This window comes from Ranitomeya variabilis, chromosome 4 (assembly GCF_051348905.1).
Source record: "Ranitomeya variabilis isolate aRanVar5 chromosome 4, aRanVar5.hap1, whole genome shotgun sequence".
In the NCBI taxonomy this organism is placed as follows: Eukaryota; Metazoa; Chordata; class Amphibia; order Anura; family Dendrobatidae; genus Ranitomeya; species Ranitomeya variabilis.
The window spans coordinates 238,323,327-238,346,254 of record NC_135235.1 but is presented as its reverse complement, the minus strand read 5'-3'; the positions used below and the strand labels follow the sequence as shown (position 1 = coordinate 238,346,254).

The following is a 22,928-nucleotide window of genomic DNA, read 5'->3' as shown; positions in this document are numbered from 1 at the left end:
TGCACACAGCATGTAACCGATGTTGCTGGTTTCCAGGACCAGATGTTTCACAGTTTAGTGAGGGAGACCAGGAAAGGGTTATGTACCAGGGATAGCGAGTGCACAGTCTTAAGCTGGTTTCACACGTCCTGATGTTTCCGGTACTGGAGATGTCAGTGTGTGTAATACTGGCGGCACATGTGTGGCAACCCTGTGCCGCATCAGTACCTCAAGGACGGGAAACAGGGAAACAGCGTTACAGTCAGCGCTGTTCCCCGGTGCCGGGTGATAAAGACGGCTCTCATCATTCTTCCCTGTTCTGCCGGCGATCAGCGCGAGCAGGGGAGAAAGATGAGAGTTAGATTCAAGTGATAACAATAACAGCAGGCGGCGGCTGATGAGACTATTACTCCGATTAGCCTACACCTGCTTCCACTAAAAACAGTGACAGCAGAAGCGGATGATCGGAGTATTCATCAGCTGCTGCCTTGCATGTATATAAATAATTAAATAAATGAAAAAAAAATTGCATGGATTCCCCTGTAATTTTTTATAACCAATCAGACAAAACTCACAGCTATGAGCTTCAACAAGGCTGGTTATCAAGAATAGAGGGGTCCTCCCTATTTTTGACAACCAGCCTTGCTAAAGCAGACAGCTGGAGACTGGTATTTTCAGGCCGGTAAGGGGCCATGGACATTGCCTTCTCTCTAGCCTAAAAATAGCAGCTCGCAGCTGCCCAGAAAAGGCACATCTATTAGATGCGCCAATTTTTCGCTTTGCCCGGCTTTTCCCTTTTGCCCTGTAGTGGTGGCAAGTTGGGTTTATATTTGTGGGGTTCATGTCACCTTTGTATTGTCAGGTGACATCAAGCCCACGGTTTAGTAACGGAGAGGCGTCTGTAAGATACCTATCCATTACTAATCATATAGTTATATGGTAAATAAAGACACAGCCAGAATAAGATCGTTTATTAGAAATAAACCAAAACACAGTTTTCCATTGTTATTTAAAAATAACAAAGAGCTATACTCATCTAATGCCTATTCCACCGAAGCCCTTGTCTCCTGTAATAAAACTAAAATAAAAAACAACAATATCCCTTACCTGTCCGTTTTTCTGCCCCATGCCGTAATCCATGTCTGGGGGAAAAACAGTTTTCAACCTGGATGGTGCCAAGATGCGACCGTCCAGGCTGAGAACCACTGGTGACTAAACTGCTGCGAGCGTAGCACAAGTGACGAGTGGTGACATAATCAAGGTTACCTCCGGTCACTGTGGCTGCGTTCCTAGCAAGGCCAATGAACTGCGGTGACCTCGGTGAGATCCCCGGCAGCATCGTGAGAAAGTCAGTGATGAGGTCACTGCAGTTCAAGCTCAGTGTCTTTGAGTCGCCCTACCAGGGCCGTGGAGTACTCGGTACCGGGTCCGGTCTTAAAGGGGATGTGACGGTGGCTGCGACCTGGTTTGTGGCCCTGGGACTGAATTAAAGGGGAATGGTCTTTTAAGGGGTATTGTAAGAGTCTATTTTCGTGACGCCACCTGTGGTTCTCGGTCAGTAGGGACAGACGCCATTTAAAGGGGTCCTCTGGGGTGATGGTATGGAGGCTGGATAGTGACGCTTCCCACAGGTGAAGCGGGGTCCCCAGGGCTCCCAAGATATATGGCAGGGATGATGTGTTGCCGGTAAATAACAGAGGACTCAGGGTTGTCGGGCGCCGCCCCCTCCGCGCTGTTTTCGCATAAAATCCGGCGCCTGCGCTGTTTAGTACTGGCTGGGGCAGGCACAGTCTGCAAGACTGCATGTGAGGTCAGACGGCCAGAGCTCACTGCGCCTGCACCAGACAGTACTACACAGCGCAGGCGCCGGATTTCATGCAAAAACAGTGCGGAGGGGGCGGCGCCCGGCGCCCCTGAAGATTTGAGTGACGGCAGTGTGGCGTTTCAAGCAGGGGGGTGAGGACCTGCCTCCCTGGCGAAAGACAGGTATTTTGGAGAAGTTATAAAACGCTTTATTTTGGGAATACATGCACCAAAACCTAAAAGAGCCACCTTGTTAGAATGCAGCATTACTGCTGCACAAGGTGGCACTTTTAGTTTATAACGGCTGGAGGGGGTGACAGTGGCCCTTTAAAGTTCCACAAAAACCTCGGGCCCCGGTACCCGGTTTCTGCACTTTGGTTCAGAGGGTGCCCGGTCACAGTTCCCCTCTGAGCCATGTTCCACTCCTGTGCTCCTTTCCTCAATGCTCCACTGCACGCAATAACCTTTCAGGTTCTCCTCTTCCCAGGAGCCGCAGCACAGTCCTGGCTGCACGGCTCCGCTGTCCGCCTCACAGACTTCCTTCTCCTAGGTCTCTCTGGACCAACTCGCTTCCTCCACTCTCTCCCTCCAACTGGCTCACTCCTCCTCCAGACCAGGATCCTTAAAGCTGGGGAAGCTCCCCTGAATCTGGGTCCTGAGCTCCCCCTCCTGGCCTGGATTCAGAATGTGTTGAATGCGTGTGCTTACCTGGTAAAGAGAATCCTCCTTCCTCCACGCGTGATATTGCCCTCTGCGAAATGAAGGCAACATCACTGTAACAACCGGTTACCTGGGGTGTTACATCTTCACAGCAGATACCATGAAAAATGCTCACAGTGATCTGCTGTGAAGTGAAATAATTAAAAAAACAACAACATGGGGACCCCTATATTCTTGATAACCAGCCTTGCTGAAGCTGACAGCTGAGGGTTGCAGCCCCAGCGGTGAGTTTTGCCTGGCTGGTTATAGAAAATACAGGGGAACCCATGCCATTTATTTATTTATTTATAGTGCAGGCGGCAGGTGATGTGCTCCGGGCGCTATCTGACTCTCTAAAGGGAAATTGTCACTTTCCCTTCAACTCGCCCCTCCCACTGTGGGCTAGTCCCAAATATTAACTTCAACCATTCCTACGGTCAAACTACACACCTCATTAACACATGACACTATTTACATTATACATCACATTATATATCACATTTCACATTGCAGCACATAACAGTAAACTGCACTGGGTGTTACTCCCAGTATCCGGTAATGGCAGGTTTCTTACATAAACCATCAGGGGTTTATGACATAGAATTACTTTCATTGTGCTGTAATCGCTTGCTGCTTCCTATTATCTGGCGGTTTTATAGGAGGAGTGCGGACTGATGACGGATACTTGTCGCTCCCAGTCCTCAAAATGTCTGTGGAAAAGTCTAAATAATAATGGAGAATCTCAGGCAACAGAGACGAGCCACCGTGTGAGGAACTGAATCTAATCCTGTGTGATACTGTCTGCTGAGCCATGTATCTAATCCACTCCTGTGTGATACCATCTGCTGAGCCGTGTATCTAATCCTCTCCTGTGTGATACCGTCTGCTGAGCCATGTATCTAATGCTCTCCTGTGTGATACTGATTGGTGAGCTGTGTATCTAATCCTCTCCTGTGATACTGTCTGCTGAGCCATATATCTAATCCTCTCCTGTGTGATACTGTCTGCTGAGCCCTGTATCTAATCCTCCCCTGTGTGATACTGTCTGCTGAGCTGTGTATCTAATCCTATCTTGTGTAATACTGTCTGCTGAGCTGTGTATCTAATCCTATCCTGTGTATACTGTCTGCTGAGCTGTGTATCTAATCCTCTCCTGTGTGATACTGACTGCTGATCTGTGTATCTTATCCTCTCCTGTGTGATACTGTCTGCTGAGCTGTGTATCTAATCCTCTCCTGTGCGATACTGTCTGGTGAGCTTTGTATGTAATCCTATCCTGTGTGATACTGTCTGCTGACTCGTGTATCTAATCCTATCCTGTGTGATACTGACTGCTGAGCCGTGTATCTAATTCTCTCCTGTGTGATACTGACTGCTGAGCTGTGTATCTAATCCTCTCCTGTGATACTGTCTGCTGAGCCATGTATCTAATCCTCTCCTGTGTGATACTGACTGCTGAGCCGTGTATCTAATCCTCTCCTGTGATACTGTCTGCTGAGCCATGTATCTAATCCTCTCCTGTGTGATACTGACTGCTGAGCCGTGTATCTAATCCTCTCCTGTGTGGTACTGACTGCTGAGCCGTATATCTATTCCTCTCCAGTGTGGTACTGACTGCTGAGCCATGTATCTAATCCTGTGTGATACTGTCCTGTCTCTTCCCTGGTGTCTCCTCACTCTTCTCTGACTCTTCAGGGTGCAGACAGTCGTTCTCTCTGTTCTCTGTGCCCCCACAATCTGCCTTCTCGGGGTTGAGCTTTTCCTTACAGGGGGGCGCAGCCTCCTCCATCGAGGACAGTCACAGACCATCTCCTGTTTGTAACTCCTGCTCACTCTTTATGCTCTCTGCTCCTGACTGCTCACTCTTTATGCTCTCTGCTTCTGACTCTGTTCACTCTTTATGCTCTCTGCTCCTGTCTTTGCTCACTCTTTATATGCTCTGCTCCTGACTCTGCTCACTCTTTATGCGCTCTGCTCCTGACTCTGCTCACTCTTTATGTGCTTTGGTCCTGACTCTGCTCACTCTTTATGCGCTCTGCTCCTCACTGCTCACTCTTTATGTGCTCTGGTCCTGACTCTGCTCACTCTTTATGGGCTCTGCTACAGGGCTGATTACAGATAATGAGATGTAAACGAGAGCGGCGACTACGTGCATCCGACCCTGCACACTATTACCAAAGGAAAACCACTCACCATGACCGACCTCCTCCGACACTGCTCTCCATAACTGACCGCTTCCGACACTGCTCCCCATAACTGACCACCTCCAACACTGCTCCTCATAACTGACGATCTCTGAAACTGTTCCCCATGACTGACCACCTCCGGCACTGCTTGAAAAAGATCATGTAGATCGAAACGTCGCCACAGAGGGCAGAATAAAGGAACTGCGATTTTTCACCAACATATGAGGCACTGTCTTCATTCTCTATTTGAATGTTTGGATGTTTTCCTGGAAAGACTTTCTGGAATTGACGTGCGCCTCTCTTGTGGGTAATAGTTAACCTTTTATTTGCTACTAGATGGTGGCCCGATTCTAACGCATCGGGTATTCTAGAATATGTATGTCCACGTAGTATATTGCCCAGCCATGTAGTATATTGCCCAGCGATGTAGTATATTGTCCAGCCACGTAGTATATTGCCCAGCCACGTAGTATATTGCCCAGTGACGTTGTATATTGCCCAGTGACGTAGTATATTGCCCAGTGACGTAGTATACAGCACAGAGCCACGTAGTATATTGCACAGCAACATAGTATACAGCACAGAGCCACGTAGTATATTGCCCAGCCACGTAGTATATTGGGCAGTCACGTAGTATGTTGCCCAGCTACGTAGTATATTGCCCAGCCACGTATGTCACAGGTTCAAAAAATAAAAAATAAACATATACTCACCTTCCGCAGGCGCGTTGTAGTTCTGTCACCTGTGTTGGGTGCAGGCGGCAGCTTCCGGTCCCAGGGTGTGATGACGTCGCGGTCACGTGACCATGACGTCATGGCAGGTCCTTCTCACGCAGGACCTGTGATGACGTCGCGGTCACATGACTGTGTCGCGGTCACATGACCATGACGTCACGGCAGGTCCTTCTCGCACAGGCGTGCAGGACTTGTGATGACGTCACGGTCACATGACCGTGACGTCATGGCAGGTCCTTCTCCCAAACCATCCTTGCTACCGGAACGTTCCGCTTGCATGGACCGGCTGGAGCATCGCGAGGAGCGGGAAAGGCGGCTGAAGGTGAGTATATAATGATTTTTTATTTTTTTTATTATTTTTAACATTAGATGTTTTTACTGTTGACGCTGCATAGGCTGCGTCAATAGTAAAAACTTGGTCACACAGGGTTAATAGCGGCGGTAACAGAGTGCGTTACCCGCGGCATAACGCGGTCCGTTACCGCCGGCATTAACCCTGTGTGAGCGGTGACCGGAGGGGTGTTTGCGGGCGCCGGGCACTGAGTGCGGGGAGTAAGGAGCGGCCATTTTCTTCCGGACAGTGCGCGTCGCTGATTGGTCGTGGCAGCGGTCGTGGGCGTTTTGCCACGACCAATCAGCGACTTGGATTCCATGACAGACAGAGGCCGCGACCAATGAATATCCCTGACAGAAAGAAAGACAGAAAGAAGGACAGACAGACAGATGGAAGTGACCCTTAGACAATTTTATAGTAGATGAGGTGCTGTGAATTGTTTATTCTTTGACTGCTCCCCATAACTGACCGCCTCCGACACTGCTCCCCATAACTGACTGCCTCCGAAACTGCTCCCCATGACCGATCACCTCCGACACTGCTCCCCATAACTGACCACCTCCGACACTGCTCCCCATAACTGATCGCCTCTGACACTGCTCCCCATGACTGTCCGCCTCTGACACTGCTCCCCATAACTGACCGCCTCTGATACTGCTCCCCATGACAGACCGCAGCTGTAACGATAATGGGAATATGCCATGTTTGAGTATCACCCTAAATGTTCCATCGCTTCCAGACACACGCGGTGGGCCTTCCGACCCCCCTCTTCCCACTCTGCCTGTGTGTGTGTGAATCCTAAACCCCTCACTTCACCCCTCCCTCAAGAATTTATATGGTTCTTTGCTGCGGGCAGACCAGTCTACCTACCCTACTCATTCCCCCCTCCCACCTGGTACTGGTTAAAACTGGTGCAGAAATCCTGAGCTTCTATTGTTCTTTCAAGGTTATATATATTGGCACCGATCATGGCTAGAGATATAAGAATTATATATTCCGAAAGTCCATCGAGGGATCTATAACTCTCTGAAATCGCTAGAGGCTAATCCCAACGAGTGCAAAGAGTGAGTCATGGGTCATGTACTTACTCCGTGTTTACACTTAAAAGAATCCCTATGATGTGGGGCACATTCTGATCATCTCTGATCATCGTGTATTTCATATACGAGATTCATACAGCGAGCTAGGTAGAAAAATTGTTTTCATAATGCTAAGAAAAGGGGAGGTTTCAGCCTCTAAGTGAGGTCACCACAGTGTTTGGGTTTAGGCTAGGAAATAAGTAAGAGAAGCAAGCAGTCTTCAGTGTCTTTTTCCGGGGTCAAACTGCTGTACAGATGCATGCTATGCATCTAGATGTGGCCCCTCCTCACCAGCACACGGTCAGCCATGAGATAAGATAACATAAAGAAATGTAAGTGATCTTTTTCAACTTTACTCCCATTTTATTTGTAATTGTATTGTACATATGATATTTGTCTTCTTTATAACATCTTTTTTTACCTCTGTAAACACTGCCTACCTTTTTTGGAGTAAAATAAAATGTATTAGCTTGTCACACCTTGCTCTATAATGAACTGTCGTGTCCTCTGAAATGAATTATGCTACTAATCTGGGTTGGCTCTGGACCCGTTAATAATTAAGAAATCAGAGCTGGTGGCAGCAGAATTTGTCCTGTGCAATTGGGAGTCTTTGCAGCGACTGGCAGCATTGATAATTATTGTTCCCCTCTGAGTGGGAGTAGTTATATCACCCTCGCTGCTGCGTGTCCAATAGCCAGTACATAGCAGACAGCCTTTCTGGTGACTAATTACCCTAGGTGCAGTACCCTGACTGATCTGAGGGTAAGGGGGGCGCCAGAGAGCTGCAAGTTCCAAACCGGAACTGGGAAGTGGTATATAGATAAATTCCCTTCAGAAAGAACCAGGGGCAACCAAACAACCCCCGGTTCATGACAAATTGGTGTGAGTGGTGGGGATGATAAATGTATCTTCCCTGTGAACCGTGACATATTGGTGGCAGCACGGTGGGATTCCTGACAGCATCTGTGACGATAATGCATAATATGATTTTTCATTTTCCCTGTTAGCACACATGCTGTGGGCTCTGGCCCCCCTTCTCTCTGTACTTCTGCCTGCTGATATGTGTGTGTGTGAATCCCAAACCTCTTGGAATTGCAGGACCAAAGGAATGTTTATTGCTCCTGTAGCTGCGGTAGACAATTGTCCCATCTAGTACCAGCTGAAACTGGTCTAGTCTCTCTCAAAAGACATGAGGTTCTTTGTTCTATTATAGTAAGATATTGGGCCACCGATTTGGGCTAGAAAAATAATGAGTACATATTGCGAGTTTCCATCGGTAGATCTGTCAGCCACTGTAGGCGTTAGCAGCTAAACACAACGAGTACAAAGTGCGGATTTCTCCGGAATCCTGTGGAACAACTACTATGAATTTGGTATCAATAGAAAGCTAATTTGAATATTAGATGAATGATGCATGTGTTGACTCTGCTAGACTCACGAGCCAAGCTATGAGAATGATAAGTATTGCTGGTACAATCTGTAACTTTGAGGAGATGGGAGGGGACAGGCAAACCAGCCCCTCTAGTGATGTCACAAGCCTGCAGGTATAAGTTACTGCACTCAACCCAGCCTTCATTCATGCTTGTGATTTTACTACAAAAAGACCTCCTGATGCACTGGGATATTTGGCTCCGCCTACCAGCATGGTTAGCTATGATGATCTGAGCACATGTAAGTGTTAATTTCTGTTTTAATCCCTGTTTATTTTGTGATTGCCTTGTATATAATTTGCCTCATATTGTAACATCTTTATATACCTTTTATAAACACTGCCTAATCTGTTGGTGTAAACTATAAAACTACTAGTTCGTCTTCTTCATGTTCTATGCCTATTTTTCACGTACCTGAAGTAATTACGCTACTAATTTGGGTTGGTTTGAACCCCTCTCTGTGAGAAATCTGAGCTGGTGGCAGCGAAGTGTGTTCTGGGTTAGTTGGTACAGCTGGCAGCGACGGAACAGGGTTTTATAAACTATTGTCCTGCTGCGGCCTGAGCATTTATAATTCCCTCGCTGCAGCGTGCCTGATAGCCAGTCCACAGTGAAGTGGCCCGTCCGGCGACTAATTATCCCAGGTGTAGTTCCCTGACTGACCTGAGGGTAAGCGGGGCGCCGGAGAGCTGCAAGTTCCGAAGCGGAACTGGAAAGCGGGATATACATAAATCCCTGCAGTTCATGTTGTATTGTAGCAGCAGTGGGATAACTAAAATAAGCCCCTGCGGTAAATTGATAGGTCAATAGCTTTATTTGTATTTTCGTCACATTGTAGCAGTGGAGGGATAACTAAGATAAGCCCCCCTGCACATGTGATAGCCGTGTGCTGGCCAAAGGTCACCCACAATCCGTGACCTATTGGTGTCAGCACGGTGGGAATTGTGACAGCATCCGACACTGCTCCCCATGACTGACCGCTTCCGACACTGCTCCCCATGACTGACCGCCTCCGACACTGCTCCCCATGACTGACCGCCTCCGACACTGCTCCCCATGACTGACCGCCTCCGACACTGCTCCCCATAACTGACCGCCTCTGACACTGCTCCCCATAACTGACCACCTCCGACACTGCTCCCCATGACATACCGCCTCCGACACTGCTTCCCATAACTGATGGCCTCCGACACTGTTCCCCATGACTGACCACCTCCGACAATGTTCCCCATGACTGACCACCTTCGACACTGCTCCCCATAACTGACCGAATCCGACACTGCTCTCCTTGACTGAACGCATCCGACACTGCTCCCCATAACTGACCGCCTCCGACACTGCTCCCCATGACTGACCGCATCCGACACTGCTCCCCATAACTGACCGCCTCTGACACTGCTCCCCATAACTGACCGCCTCCGACACTGCTCCCCATAACTGACTGCATCCGACACTGCTCCCCATAACTGACTGTCTCCGACACTGCTCCCCATAACTAACCGCTTCACCATCTCCTGTTCTGATCTTTCTCTTTCAGTTCGGCCCCTCGTGGAGCTGTTTCGTTTGATGTCCGGGGTTCAAGCTCATTGGACGTCTTCATTGTTTATGACCCAAGATCTGTAGATAAACCCAAGAAGGGAGAAAAATGGCCACTAAATAAAGTCAAGAAAGTCGTGGTCTCCCCCCAAAAAGCCAGCTCAAATCTCAATGACAGCAAGGTGACCCCAAACATATTATCTTATATCATCTTTTCTAGAGAGGACAGTGGTGTAATAATCTGCAGGATATATCACTATGTATCTGTCAGGAGGTGGAGGAGTGATGCTCTGCAGAGAGGTCAGTGGTTTAATAATCTGCAGGATTTACTTTTGATAATTAGTGATTATTTTATGACTCAGGTGAAGGTTTCCTATTATGGATCCCAAGGTAAAGATCTCCTGGGTAGCGCCATGTTGTACCTGACCAATGTTGGTAAGTGCGGACTGTGAGGACTATAGATGATGTTGGGGTCTGGTCACTATGGATGATGTTGGGTCACTTTTGATGATGTTGGGTCACTATGGATGATGTTGGGTCACTTTTGATGATGTTGGGGGTGAGGTGGGCTCAGAAGACCTCCTATGATGATGCTCTGACATGGTTTATTCATATAACTTGTGTCCTCAGCACTTTCTCTGGACGTGGACATCTTCCGCACTGGATCGGTGACCCTCGGGGTCAGAGACAAGGTATTGTGCCCCCACTCCCCAGATTTGCGTATAATCTAACACACGCCGTCTCATCGTCTCCTGTCCTCTTCTGTAGGACACTTGGTCTTGGGGACATGGTGGTAAAGGCGCCATTCTGCTGGTGAACTGTGACAGTGACCGGAACATCTCTGGCGTTACCGACAGTGAAGACGATGGAGCGCCCAACGGTGCCGGTACTGCCCATCATCATCATACTCACTGCTTTACCCTCAAACTAAGATGGACGGGGTCTTACATGTGTCTCCCCACAGATGTGAAGGACATGTCTCCCATGATCCTTACTGCGGAGGGGCCTGATGAGATCTTTGATGACCACAAGGTGATCCTGCAGATCTCCTCCTCGGACGCCAACCGACTGCGGGTCTATCAGAAGAGAAGTATGTGCCTATACGATGATACAAAGATACCTTGACCTGAGGGTCTAAGAATGGTCGCCCTAAGTGTGTAGTGATCAGGTGCCCCCACACCTGTCACCCTGAATGCTTATGGACCCGCACAAGCGCTCTGAGGGTCAGACTATAACCAGATGCCCTTACCGCCCATCATTACATCATTATTGTCTTCAGTAGGAGGGATGGTGATATTTTGGGGTCTTTCTTGTAGGGTATCAGTACGTTCATGTCTTAGGAAAGAGTAAAGTCTCCTATGAGGTGAACAGAGACAACCTGGATGAAATCCCCTTCTTCGTGGAGGGTCTCCAGTTCCCAGATGCTGATTTCTCAGGTCTAGTTTATATAGACCTCATATTCCAGAAGAAAGATGAAGTAAGTGATGGGGGTGACTGGGAGAGGAACAGTGTAACAAGATAGTGCCTCAAAAATAATACTGCCACACAAACCCAGTAATACTACTCCATATAGTGCGCAAAAATATTACTGTCACACAGACCCCCCAAAATACCGATTTCTGCAAAAATAATACTGTCACACACCTAGTAATAATATTACCATATAGTGCCCAGAAATAATACTGCCACACACCCAGTAATACTACCATATAGTGCCCAAAATAATACTGCCACACACCCAGAAATAATACTACATATCGTGTCCAAAAATAATACTGCCACACACCCAGTAATACTACCATATAGTGCCCAAAATAAAACTGCCGCACAACCAGTAATACTACCATATAGTGCCCAAAAATAATACTGCCACACACCCAGAAATAATTCTACATATCACGTCCAAAAATAATACTCCCACACACCGAGTAATAATACCCCATATAGTGCCCAAAAATAATACTGTCACACACACCCAGTAATACTACTACCATATGATGCCCAAAATAGTACTGACACACACACCTAGTAATAATACTCCATACAGTGCCCAAAATAATACTGCAGCACACACCCAGTAATACTACTACCATATAGTGTCAAAAATAATACTGCCACAAACAGTAATAATACTACCATATAGGGTCAAAAATAATAGTACAACACATTGGCAGTTTGTTGCCATGCATCAGTGTAGTCAGCACACCGCAGCTCCAGGCTGACAGATCTTAAAGGGGGACATCGGGCATCAGACTCCTTTTTGCAGCATGAATCACAAGCAATAACGTTACCATATGACGCCCAGTAATACTACTGCCATATAGTACCACACTATAATACCAGTGCTATGACCACCAGCCAGTGTGTGAGGGGCTTGTGACTGACAGCTGTTAATCATGTGTCAGATCTCGGCAGCAGGAGAGACGTCTGACTGCTCATTGCTCTGTAGAATTTGCAGACTGATAAGTTTGTGCCCCCCCTATTAGAGCCAGATCTTCTCGGAGAGGGTGGTCTTCAGGATGGCTCCATGGATCATGACTCCGAACACTCAGAAGCCTCTGGAGGTTTATGTCTGCAAGTAAGTGCTGCACCCCTGAGACATGAGGACCCCACATGAGCAATCCCATGGAATCCAGGTGGAATGAAGCTCAGAGCTCCTGATCCGTTACAATGTATCAGTGTAATGTCCCCATTCACTGACAGCCAGCAGTCTTTGTACCTGCTGAGGATTCTGGCACATCTGTGAGCGGTGCAGAGCTCGCAGGTTCAATGCAGCGCAGGGCGTAAATGCTGACACTGGCCCTAGGTGATTTATGGCGGCTGATATTAAAGTCTCACCTGACAGGATCTGGGTGACATCTCCACAAACCTGATCTGAGGAATAACTAATAAGAAGATGAAAAGAGGTGCCGCAGCAGCTTCCAGCTGGTGTGCCCAATATACGGGCGTACAGATTTATGAGGGTTTTTCAGCCCAGACCACTGTCAGAGGTTCTGGGACCCCCACCCCCACTGCTCTAATCTGAGATCCCCAGCACAGCCCCCAGAGTAGATCACAGGGGCCCACCCGGGTATTGGCTCATGCTGTAAAAAGGGCCCCTGTCCGGGAGACCCCCTGATCACTGACAGTCCCAGGTTCGCTCGTCTTAGTGTTGGGGTTCCTCTGTGTTCAGTCCTAGGTTCGCTCCTCTTACAATTGGGGTTCCTCAGGGCTCAGTCCTAGCTCCACTCCTCTTTCTGTTTGTTGGGTTCCTCAGGGTTCAGTCCTAGATCCTCTCCTCTTACTTTTGGGTTCCTCAGGGTTCAGTCCTAGATCCTCTCCTCTTACTGTTGGGTTCCTCAGGGTTCAGTCCTAGATCCTCTCCTCTTACTGTTGGGGTGCCTCAGGGCTCAGTCCTAGCTCCACCCCTCTTACTGTTGCTGTTCCTCAGGGCTCAGTCCTAGCTCCACTCCTCTTTCTGTTTGTTGGGTTCCTCAGGGTTCAGTCCTAGATCCTCTCCTCTTACTGTTGGGTTCCTCAGGGTTCAGTCCTAGATCCTCTCCTCTTACTGTTGGGTTCCTCAGGGTTCAGTCCTAGATCCTCTCCTCTTACTGTTGGGGTGCCTCAGGGCTCAGTCCTAGCTCCACCCCTCTTACTGTTGCTGTTCCTCAGGGTCAGTCTCTGGTCCTCTCCTCTTACTGTTGGGTTCCTCAGGGTTCAGTCCTAGAACCTCTCTGCTTACTGTTGGGGATCCTCAGGGCTCAGTCCTAGCTCCACTCCTCTTAAGGTACCGTCACATTAAGCGACGCTGCAGCGATATAGGCAACGATGCCGATCGCTGCAGCGTCGCTGTTTCGTCGTTGTGTGGTCGCTGGAGAGCTGTCACACATCAACGATGCCGAAGTCCCCAGGTAACCAGGGTAAACATCGGGTTACTAAGTGCAGGGCCGCGCTTAGTAACCCGATGTTTACCCTGGTTACCATTGTAAATGTAAAAAAAACCAAACAGTACATACTTACATTCCTGTGTCTGTCCCCCGGCCTCAGCTTACCCTGGTTACCAGTGAAGACATCGCTGGATCGGTGTCACACACACCGATCCAGCGATGTCAGCGGGTGATCCAGCGACGAAATAAGGTGCTGGCCTTCTAGCTCCGACCAACGATGTCACAGCAGGATCCTGATCGCTGCTGCGTGTCAAACACAACGATACCGCTATCCAGGATGCTGCAACGTCACGGATTGCTAGCGATATCGTTGTTAAGTCGCTCAGTGTGAAGGTACCTTTACTGTCAGAGTTTCTCAAGAATAATTCCTAGGCCCCCTCCTCTTACTGTTGGTGGTCCTCAGGGTCAGTCCTAGGCCCACTCCTCTCTATACACCGCCCCATTGGGCAAACCATCAGTAGTTTAGATTTTCAGTCCCATCTCTCTGCTGATGACACCAATTCTACACCTCGTCTCCTGACATCACCACACATTACTGAAGATACCATTGATTGTCTTTTAGCTGTCTCTAACATCATGTCCTCCCTCTGTCTAGAACTGAATCTGTCACAAACTGAACTTGTCGTGTTTCCTCCTTTACTAATCTTCCTATACCCCATTACCATCTCTGTGTGTTATTCTTCCATAACTCCACAGCAGCATGCTCGCTGCCTTGGTGTCAGATGTCACACATAACTTTCCTTTATTTCCTAAATCCGATCACTTGCTCATGTTACCTGCATCTAAAAAATATCTCCAGAATCTGATGTTTTCTCACCTTTGAAGATGCAAAGTCTCTGACTATAGCTCTTATTCATTCTTGTCTGGACATCTGCAACTCTCTACTGATCAGTCTCTCTTTAACCAAACTGTTTCCTCTACAATCTGTCCTGAACACGGCAGTCAGGGTCGTATTTCTATCCAGCCACTACACCGATGCCTCCACCCTGTGCCAGTCATTGCACTGTTTACCCATCCACTCCAGAATCCAGTACAAACATAACTCACCCACATAGCTCTCCACAATGCTGCACCATACTACATCTCCTAATCTCTGTCTACCACCCTACAAATTCTCTCCACAGTACTGCACCAGCCACTACACCGATGTCTCCACCATGTGCCAGTCATTGCACTGGTTACCCATCTGTTACAGAATACAATACAAACATATCTCACCCACACAGCTCTCCACAGTTCTGCACCAACCCACATCTCCTCCTCATCTGTCCTCCCTACTTGTTCTCTCCGTTCTGCATTTTTGCAAGTGATCTAAGACTAACTTCCTCCATAATCTGAGCCTCCCACCTCTGTATCCAAGACTTCTCTCGTGCTGCCCAGATTTCTGGAATGCACCACCCCGGACGATCTAATATGTAGCCCCCTCATTTTTAAGCGTACTTTAAAAACACATCTCTTTAAACAGACTTATCCCCTCAGAAATCTAACTCTTCCCTGTTCCCTCTTTCTATATTTTTTTATCAGAACCTGCGTTCCCCTGTTCATATGTCTCCACAGCTTCCTTACACCCAGTAGCACTTGGTGACTGCACATAGACAGATCCTGGCCGATGACCGCATAATACATGTACATATACAGATACTGGCTGATGACGGATCATACATGTACATATAAAGATACTGGCTGATGACGGATCACACATGTACATATACAGATACCGGCTGATGACCAGATCATACATGTACATATACAGATACCGGCTGATGACCGGTTCATACATGTACAGTACATATACAGGTCTTGGCTGATGACCGGATCATACATGTATGTATACAGATACCGGCTGATGACAGGATCATACATGTACATATACAGATACCGGCTGATGACCGGATCATACATGTACATATACAGATACTGGCTGATGACAGATCATACATGTACATATACTGGCTGATGACAGGTCATACATGTACATATACAGATCCGGGCTGGTGACCGGATCATACATGTAGGTATACAAATACCGGCTGATGACCGGATCATACATGTACATATACGGATACTGGCTGATGACAGGTCATACATGTACATATAAAGATACCGGCTGATGACCGGATCATACATGTACATATACAGATACCGGCTGATGACCGGATCATACATGTACATATACAGATACTGGCTGATGACAGATCATACATGTACATATACTGAAACTGGCTGATGACGGATCATACATGTACATATACAGATACCGGCTGATGACCGGATCATACATGTACATATACAGATACTGGCTGATGACAGATCATACATGTACATATACGGATACTGGCTGATGACAGATCATACATGTACATATACAGATACTGGCTGATGACAGATCATACATGTACATATACAGATACCGGCTGATGACCGGATCATACATGTACATATACAGATACTGGCTGATGACAGATCATACATGTACATATACGGATACTGGCTGATGACAGATCATACATGTACATATACAGATACTGGCTGATGACAGATCATACATGTACATATACGGATACTGGCTGATGACCAGATCATACATGTACATATACAGATACCAGCTGATGACTGGTTCATACATGTACAGTACATATACAGGTCCTGGCTGATGACCGGATCATACATGTACATATACAGATCCTGGCTGATGACCGGATCATACATGTAGATATTCAAATACCGGCTGATGTCCGGATCATACATGTACATATACAGATACCGGCTGATGACCGGATCATACATGTACATATACGGATACTGGCTGATGACGGATCATACATGTACATATACAGATACCGGCTGATGACCGGTTCATACATGTACAGTACATATACAGGTCCTCGCTGATGACCGGATCATACATGTACGTATACAGATACCGGCTGATGACAGGATCATACATGTACATATACAGATACCGGCTGATGACCGGATCATAAATGTACATATACAGATACCGGCTGATGACAGATCATACATGTACATACTCGCATACTGGCTGATGATAGGTCATACATGTACATATACACTGTGTTCCAAATTATTATGCACAAAGAGTTTAGGAGTGATAAGGTTAGAATTTTTTTGTTTGTCATTTAAACTCATTGATGGTGATGTGTGTCAGGGCTCTTTATATCACTGAAAGCAATTGCAGATACATGTGCAAATTAGTTTGGCAGGTGTGTCCAAATAAAGGCAAGACTACTTAAGAAGGCTGTTCCACATTATTAAGCAACCTACATTTTTGGCCAAAATGGGAAAGAAAAAGGATGTGTCGGCTGCTGAGAAGCAACAAATTGTGGAGTATTTAGGTCAAGGCATGACTACAATCAACATTTGCCAAGACACTTCATCGTGATCATCGCACAATCAAGAAGTATGTAGCTGATTCCCAGCACACACGTGTGCGTGCTGATAAGGAAAAATTGAGGACCCTTTCCAACAGGCAATTGCGTAAGGTTAAAAGAGCAGCTGCAAAAATGCCTGGTCATAGCAGCAGACAAGTTTTTGACGCTGCTGGTGCCTCCAACGTCCCCAGAACAACAAGATGTAGGGTCCTTCAGAGGTTTGCAGCTGTGCGTAAGCCATCCTGTCGACCACCTCTATCCACTGCAACAAGCAGAAATGGCTCCAGTGGGCCAAACGATACATGAAGACTGACTTCAAAACTGTTTTGTTCACCGATGAGTGGCGTGCAACGCTCGATGGTCCAGATGGATGGAGTGGAGGATGGCTGGTTGATGGACACCCCATGAAAACACGGCAAAGGCGCCAACAAGGAGGAGGTGGAGTAATGTTTTGGGCTGGAATCATGGGGAGAGAGATTGTCGGCCCCTTTATGATCCCTGAAGGGGTAAAGATGAACTCCATAATCTATGTGGAGTTTCTAAAAACACTTCCTGCCATGGTTCAAGAGGAAGAACCGTGCTTTCCGCAGCAAGATCATTTTCATGCATGATAATGCACCGTCTCATGCTGCAAAAAACACTTCTGCATCTCTGGCTGCTATGAGCATAAAAGAGGACAAACTTATGGTGTGGCCACCATCTTCCCCTGACCTCAACCCCATTGAGAACCTCTGGAGCATCATCAAAAGGAGTGTCTATGATGGCGGGAGGCAGTTCACATCTAAGCAACAGCTCTGGGAGGGTATTCTGTCCACATGCAAAACAATTGAAGCAGAAGCCATCCAAAAACTGACAAATTCAATGGACGAGAGAGTTCAGAAGCTTCTTTCGAACAAGGGGTCCTATGTGCAAATATAACATCACCTAGAATAAAGTTTTCACTTGAAATCTTTTTTATTTCATTTTGTAATAAGCTGATAATGCTTATAACTTCACAATTGACCATTTTTTTGTTGAAAATAAAATAAAAAAGGTTGAAAACTCTGCTGTGCATAATAATTTGGAACATGCATTTTGAGTGTTTATTTTTTTTAAAAAGATACTGTTTTCATAGGCAGTTTGTTCCAAAACATTGCAATTATACTAGAATAGTAGATGACAGGAAAATAACAATGACTGCAATTCAGATAGGTAATTTAGAGAAAATATGAGGAAATATTATTTGCATAATAATTTGGAACACAGTGTACAGATACCGGCTGATGACCGGATCATACATGTAAGGGCAGCACGGTGGTGCAGTGGTTAGCACAGCAGCCTTGCAGCGCTGGAGTCCTGGGTTCAAGCCCCACCAAGGACAACATCTGCAAAGAGTTTGTATGTTCTCTCCGGGTTTGCGTGGGTTTCCTCTGGGCACTCCGGTTTCCTCCCACATTCCAAAGACATACTGATAGGGAATTTAGATTGTGAGCCCCATTGGGGACAGCGATGATAATGTGTGCAAACTGTAAAGCGCTGCGAAATATATTAGCGCTATATAAAGATTATTATTGTACATATACATACATATACAGATACTGGCTGACCGGTTCATACATGTACAGTACATATACAGGTCCTGGCTGATGACCAGATCATACATGTACATATACAGATACTGGCTAATGACGGATCATACATGTACATATACGGATACTGGCTGATGACGGATCATACATGTACAGATACGGGCTGATGACTGGTTCATACATGTACAGTACATATACAGGTCCTGGCTGATGACCAGATCATACATGTATGTATACAGATACCGGCTGATGACCGGATCATACATGTACATATACTGATACCGGCTGATGACCGGATCATACATGTACATATACAGATACTGGCTGATGATGGATCATACATGTACATATACAGATACTGGCTGATGATGGATCATACATGTACATATACAGATACTGGCTGATGACGGATCATACATGTACAGTACATATACAGGTCCTGGCTGATGACCAGATCATACATGTACATATACAGATACCGGCTGATGACCAAGTCATACATATACAGATACTGGCTGATGACGGATCATACATGTACATATACCGATACTGGCTGATGACGGATCATACATGTACATATACAGGTCCTGGCTGATGGCCGGATCATACATGTACATATACGGATACTGGCTGATGACAGGTCATACATGTACATAAACAGGCTGATGACCAGATCATACATGTACATATACAGATACGGGCTGATGACTGGTTCATACATGTACAGTACATATACAGGTCCTGGCTGATGACCAGATCATACATGTATGTATACAGATACCGGCTGATGACCGGATCATACATGTACATATACTGATACCGGCTGATGACCGGATCATACATGTACATATACAGATACTGGCTGATGATGGATCATACATGTACATATACAGATACTGGCTGATGATGGATCATACATGTACATATACAGATACTGGCTGATGACGGATCATACATGTACAGTACATATACAGGTCCTGGCTGATGACCAGATCATACATGTACATATACAGATACCGTCTGATGACCAAGTCATACATATACAGATACTGGCTGATGACGGATCATACATGTACATATACCGATACTGGCTGATGACGGATCATACATGTACATATACAGGTCCTGGCTGATGACCAGATCATACATGTATGTATACAGATACCGGCTGATGACCGGATCATACATGTACATATACTGATACCGGCTGATGACAGGTCATACATGTACATAAACAGGCTGATGACCAGATCATACATGTACATATACAGATACGGGCTGATGACTGGTTCATACATGTACAGTACATATACAGGTCCTGGCTGATGACCAGATCATACATGTACATATACAGATACGGGCTGATGACTGGTTCATACATGTACAGTACATATACAGGTCCTGGCTGATGACCAGATCATACATGTATGTATACAGATCCCGGCTGATGACCGGATCGTACATGTACATGTACATATACAGATACTGGCTGATGACAGATCATACATGTACATATACAGATACTGGCTGATGACGGATCATAGATGTACATATACAAATACTGGCTGATGACGGATCATACATGTACATATACAGATACCGGCTGATGACCAGGTCATGCATGTACATATACAGATACGGGCTGATGACGGATCATACATGTACATATACAAATACTGGCTGATGACCGGATCATACATGTACATATACAGATACTGGCTGATGACAGATCATACATGTACATATACAGATACTGGCTGATGACGGATCATAGATGTACATATACAAATACTGGCTGATGACGGATCATACATGTACATATACAGATACCGGCTGATGACCAGGTCATACATGTACATATACAGATACGGGCTGATGACGGATCATACATATACAAATATTGGCTGATGACGGATCATACATGTACATATACAGATACTGGCTAATGACGGATCAAACATGTACATATACGGATACTGGCTGATGACGGATCATACATGTACATATACAGATACGGGCTGATGACTGGTTCATACATGTACAGTACATATACAGGTCCTGGCTGATGACCAGATCATACATGTATGTATACAGATACCGGCTGATGACCGGATCATACATGTACATATACTGATACCGGCTGATGACCGGATCATACATGTACATATACAGATACTGGCTGATGACAGATCATACATGTACATATACAGATACTGGCTGATGATGGATCATACATGTACATATACAGATACTGGCTGATGATGGATCATACATGTACATATACAGATACTGGCTGATGATGGATCATACATGTACATATACAGATACTGGCTGATGACGGATCATACTTGTACATATATAGATACTGGCTGATGACGGATCATACATGTGCATATTCAGATACTGGCTGATGACGGATCATACATGTACATATACAGATACTGGCTGATGACGGATCTTACTTGTACATATACAGACACTGGCTGATGACTGATCATACATGTACATATACCGATACTGGCTGATGACGGATCATACATGTACATATACAGATACTGGCTGATGACCGGATCATACATGTACATATACAGATACCGGCTGATGACGGATCATACATGTACATATACAGATACCGGCTGATGATGGCTCATACATGTACATATACCGGCTGATGACGGATCATACATGTACATATACAGATACTGGCTGATGACGGATCATACATGTACATATACAGATACTGGCTGATGATGGATCATACATATACATATCCAGATACCGGGTGATGACGGATCCTGCAGCTTTATATGAAAATACCTATTTATTATACTGATGGATGGAGCGTACATGACACGTTCTGCCTCCTGTGCCCCCCACCTCCTCATGGATTGTAGTCTGTGATCAGGACTCTCACTCCTCCTGTATTGGGTGGTCTGTGTTACTCTGTGATGTCTCTATTGTCTGTACAAGACCCCGCTTAGTGTACAGCGCTGCAGTATATGTCAGCACTATGTCATTCTTTCTCTTATTTTTTTTTTTTTATTATCTTTTTTTCCAGTGTGAAAACCAACTCAGAGTTTATAAAACTTCTGTCAGACTTTGTGGAGAAGACGCGCTGCCCCCTGAACAAGGTGACGTACAGCGAGAACCGCGGGGACCAGTGGATACAGGTGAGATACGGGGGCATCGGGGCGAGGAGCTGAGAATCCACTGATACTGTTTGCTGAGCTACTCCCTGCCCGCCCTATCACCCTGCCTCAGTATCACACTGGTAGGATTAGATACATGGCTCAGCAAACAGTTTCACGCAGGATAGGATTAGATACACGGCTCAGCAAACAGTTTCACAGGATAGGATTAGATGCACGGTTCAGCAGACAGTATCACACAGGATAGGATTAGATGCACAGCTCAACAGTCAGTATCACACAGGATAGGATTAGATACACGGCTCCGCAGTCAGTATCACACAGGAAAGGATTAGATACACGGCTCAGCAGTCAGTATCACACAGGAAAGGATTAGATACACAGCTCAGCAGACAGTATCACACAGGATAGGATTAGATACAGTTGTCACAGTCTCTGATGATCGTGTCTTGCAGGATGAGATGGAGTTCGGATACACTGAGGCTCCTCACAAGCGTTTTCCTGTTGTTTTGGATTCACCGAGGAATCGAGGACTGAAGAATTTCCCGGTGTCAGAAGTTCTGGTCGGTGCCGTATAGGAATATATTGCTGTGTATTCCCCTCTGCTGAAACACTCTGTGCTGCTGGACGCCTCCTTCCAGGCTCTGCTGATGCTTCTATATCTGGCACGTTGTGATTTTACGTTTTCATAATTTCTCAGGGCCCGGACTTTGGATACGTGACACGGGAGCCGGGAGACCGCAACACCGTGAACACACTAGATTCCTTTGGAAATCTGGAAGTCAGTCCGCCGGTGACCGCGGGAGGAAATAGCTACCCGCTGGGCAGGATCCTGATCGGAGACAGTCTACACATGTACTACATGCTACCGAGTGTGATACCGTTTGCTGAGCCATGTATCTAAACCTGTGCTGTGTGATACCATCTGCTGAGCCATGTATCTAATCCTCTCCTGTGTGATACTGTCTGCTGAGCTGTGTATCTAATCCTCTCCTGTGTGATACTGACTGCTGAGCCGTGTATCTAATCCTCTCCTGTGTGATAGTCTGCTGAGCCGTGTATGTAATCCTCTCCCGTGTGATACTGACTGCTGAGCCGTGTATCTAATCCTCT

General features: G+C 46.3%; 1 protein-coding gene across 1 annotated transcript in view; it reads left to right on the top strand.

Moving 5' to 3' along the window:
* Positions 1-22,928, top strand: part of LOC143770590 (protein-arginine deiminase type-1-like) — a 52,837-nt gene that overhangs the window by 26,534 nt on the left and 3,375 nt on the right. Inside the window, exons 2-11 of the mRNA XM_077260360.1 lie at positions 9,782-9,962; positions 10,143-10,215; positions 10,411-10,472; positions 10,549-10,666; positions 10,745-10,870; positions 11,097-11,257; positions 12,267-12,358; positions 21,725-21,836; positions 22,271-22,378; positions 22,516-22,670. Coding sequence (XP_077116475.1) covers positions 9,782-9,962; positions 10,143-10,215; positions 10,411-10,472; positions 10,549-10,666; positions 10,745-10,870; positions 11,097-11,257; positions 12,267-12,358; positions 21,725-21,836; positions 22,271-22,378; positions 22,516-22,670 — 1,188 coding nt within the window. The remainder of the gene's footprint in view (positions 1-9,781; positions 9,963-10,142; positions 10,216-10,410; positions 10,473-10,548; positions 10,667-10,744; positions 10,871-11,096; positions 11,258-12,266; positions 12,359-21,724; positions 21,837-22,270; positions 22,379-22,515; positions 22,671-22,928) is intronic.